The sequence below is a fragment of the Otolemur garnettii genome, unplaced genomic scaffold, assembly GCF_000181295.1.
Source record: "Otolemur garnettii isolate 467f Iridium unplaced genomic scaffold, OtoGar3 scaffold00129, whole genome shotgun sequence".
Classification (NCBI taxonomy): domain Eukaryota; kingdom Metazoa; phylum Chordata; class Mammalia; order Primates; family Galagidae; genus Otolemur; species Otolemur garnettii.
The window spans coordinates 1,052,559-1,056,159 of record NW_003852524.1 but is presented as its reverse complement, the minus strand read 5'-3'; the positions used below and the strand labels follow the sequence as shown (position 1 = coordinate 1,056,159).

Genomic DNA, 3,601 nt, shown 5'->3' with positions numbered 1-3,601 from the left:
ATATAGAAATGGCAGCACAAACTTCTCAGTGCTTGGATACTTGAAGGATATTCATTTACATCTGTTTTTTTCCTCCCTCTTTGGCTTCTACCTGGAACCACACCCCAATATATACACTCAACCATTTTATTCAACTGGGTATATCCACACATTGTAATATATTTGTACTGGTGTACCTGTGAACTAGCTTCTGATCGATAGTGAATTTTCTCCGTAAAATAATTCAAGGCCATGCCTACCTATTTCTATTGTGTTTGTTCATTTCTTTACCTGTGTCTTTTCAGCTTACGTTTTCTGCATTGTTTGATGTATTATCAGGTTTACAGAACCTCGTGATTAATGGGGCTTGGGGATGTGTACTATGAAAAAATACTATTCATAAAAAGTAGAAAATTAATGACAAACATAACAGGTGGCAACTTTTTAAAATGTAACCAGACTCACAGGTTTTCCACTGTTTGATACTCTGTCCACAGACTGAAACTGATGCACCGCAAAGCACACCAGGTACGTGCTCATGGGCACAGACTTCTCGAAAGTTGTTCGATTCCATTTATCATCCACTGACTCTTCTTTCTGTTGAAAACAAAAGATAATCTTTTATTCCTCAAAAGATCAACAATAGACAAGACAGACAAACAATGGCCCTATACCTGGCTCTCTAGTCTGAAGTTCTTTGTCAAAGCTTAGGAGGAAAATTGTGGTGATGCTGAGAAAGACTAAATGAAAATTCTTTCTATTTTTAGTGCCACCAAAGAGTGATTGAATTCCATCCTGTATTAAGTTTCTCTGGGAGAAATAAAATTTTGGCATCCATTGAACAGGTGTTTATCTTTCTACACTAGAAGGCTCTGCTCCAATCCTGACCACAATCCTGAACATAATATTTGAGAGTGCTGTAATCCCTTAATGAACAGGCTCTTGCTCAGTTTCTTGCACCAAGGAAGAACCACGGAGAGGTCTGCTGATTTGATTATGTGCGGGTGGGCAATCAGGCATAGCAGAATGTTGGCTTGCCTTTTCCATCTCTAGTTATCTACACTGAAGGGGAAAGGTGAGATCACTAAAGTCTGTGCCTTGGTTACCACTGATAGAGCCGGATTCAATTGCTTGATGCAGCTACTGACCCATCCGGCTGTTTTGTCCATGCCAGCACTGCTGTCCTCATATCAATCACTGATTCTAAGATTTCAAGCAGGAATACTTGCCCAATGCATCTGTTTCAACATTTCCACATTCCCGCAGTCACTCTCTAAACCAGAAGCTTTAAAAAGAGATGACATGAGGGAGGCTGAGTAGAACTGATGCATCCCTGACTTTGCGGGGGGTGGGGTGGGGGGGTGCACATGTGCTTGTAAGGAGGTGTTGGGGTTCCTGCAGTGCAAGTTACTCTATAGTTCAAACCTCGTAGTATTAGTTTCCATCTCCTAATGTCCCCAGTTATTCTCCTTCCAGGACAGCTGTCTGGATCTAGTAGAGGTGAAGAAGTGTCACTCTGCCCAGAGAAAAGGTCAGAAGGGGGGTGTAAAGTGGGGCTACTAAGTTTGCCTTCTTTCTCATCTCCCCGTTCTCTTTCCCCATCTGTGCCAAGACATCCTGACAGCATTTTGCTCTGATCCAATCTTCTGGACTGGTGTGCCATACTTTAAATCTATCCTTTCTTTTTTCTTCTCCAATCAAAGCTTAATTTTCCAGGTGCCTAACACCAGAAGAAAACAAGTTGAAAAGCTAATTTCACACCGAGGCACAGATGACCCACAAAAAGCACATTTTAATACGCTGAAGTTTTCATTTGCTTTATTTTGTTCTTGCTTTTTCAAGAAATATTTTATTATTAAAAGAGATTAACTTTGATGATGATATTTCAGACAGTGAATCAGAAAGATGGGAGATTCTATCTGGGACGGAGTGTCCTCCCGGTACTGGTAGATGACAATGATACCTCAACACGAGCCTGCTCTTGTTATAGGTCAAATGCATAAGTTACGAGAAGGCTCAGCTTTGAGCTAACGACCCTGGAGGTAACTACATGACCCATTCTGGAGATGAGGGGCAGTAACAGAGGGAAGAGTTTTCACTTAATTAATAATTGTATAGGCAGAAATTATTGTAGCCTGTTTTTCTTTTTTTAATATTCAACCAGCACTTCCCGTTGACCAGAAAACCTACTGGCATAGTGTGCCCTGGGGTTGGTGTCTATAGCCCAGTATTTGTGATGACTTTTTAAAGTAGCTTTGTCTTTAAAGTAAATAAATAAACTAGGTTTACAAAGAACTGAAGCCTAAATAGTGAGCAGGCCCTTAAATCATTTACTATCCGTAATTCTGTTAGTTTCCATTACTGTAACTTGTCATGACGGGGGGATTCTGCCAGGTAAGGAGGGTGGCGGCTGCAGCATGCCCGTTATATTCTCTCTTGCTTAGAAACCCCAAAGTGGCTTTTTTTTACTGGACTGTTATATCTTCATTTCAAGACTTCTAAGACTCACGGAGAAATTGCCAAACTGTATTTCAATCTTCCGAATAAACGATTAGCGCTCATTTAGTTTTAGTAATCAATGGGTTCTTATCATAGTGAATGGGCAATTGACCTGGTGTTTTAAACAGACGATCTGCATAAACAGAACATTTCAAAAACACTCACCACTACTGGCATATTTGAAAGTGCTGCATACTCTTTGGGGTGGACGATGGATATTGTAAAAGTTGCCTTTTTGTTGGGCTCATCAAAGCAAGGGAAGGATTTCCTGGCATCTGTTGGTTCGTGATCAGTAGCTGCGATGCTCCTTAAAATCAAACACAGAAACAAACAAAATGCACACTCCCACTTTGGACAGCCCTCATGCTTCTATTCCTTGAAAAAAATAATGATGCAATTATAACTATGACTTTTCTTAATACAAGGTTTCACTTGGAAAACAATCAAATCGTCATCAAAGTCTTTTCTGCAGTTTTTAGGTTAATAGAATACATGGAAATCCCAAGACAGATTGCCCCAGATATTTTATGTAAATAGTCAGATATTTTGATGCCATAACTAAAAATCAATATATGAGCAAAAATGAATCCATTCATGAGCTCACACTATCTCCACCCCAGAGCCACTGAGCAACAAGTAAACACAAAGCCAAACTCAAAAGCTTGTTTCCAGCTCTCCTATGAGACATTAACAGCTGTGTTTTGTCAGAGTAGAGAAGCATATATTCCAGAATCCAGTTCCTGTCTCAAATAGGACATTCTTATTTATACACCAGGGACAAAACCCCAGTATCATTTCCATACAAAACCAGTGCTGAGTAATCCCCCAGGTGAAGCAAGTAACCTTTAGCCTAATTTAAAGCTCCCTTCTGAAAAGAGATAGCAGTACTTTTTTATGGCTTTAACCAGGCATATGCTTGTGTAAGCAAAAATGACAATTTTTAGTATTTCCATAATTTCGAAGAGAAAATATGTTTCCTGAGTAATGGAGCAAAAAAATATTAATGAACAATACTTGTTTTTTTTTTTTACATATAAGCATATTATACTGAGAGTACCACTGTATATTTACTTGAAAAACTAAGCAATGTAAAAAGTACAAAAGAAAGGAAAAGTAGGCTCGG

The 3,601-nt window shown here is 39.3% G+C and overlaps 1 protein-coding gene across 2 annotated transcripts in view; it reads right to left on the bottom strand.

Annotated features, from left to right (window-relative positions):
* Nucleotides 1–3,601, bottom strand: part of ENPEP (glutamyl aminopeptidase) — an 83,380-nt gene that overhangs the window by 67,593 nt on the left and 12,186 nt on the right. For both annotated transcript variants that reach the window (XM_023518188.1, XM_003798176.3), the window contains exons 2-3: nucleotides 2,644–2,785; nucleotides 445–576 (exon numbers count right to left, since the gene is read on the bottom strand). In XM_023518188.1, the coding sequence (XP_023373956.1) occupies nucleotides 445–576; nucleotides 2,644–2,785 (274 nt within the window). The remainder of the gene's footprint in view (nucleotides 1–444; nucleotides 577–2,643; nucleotides 2,786–3,601) is intronic.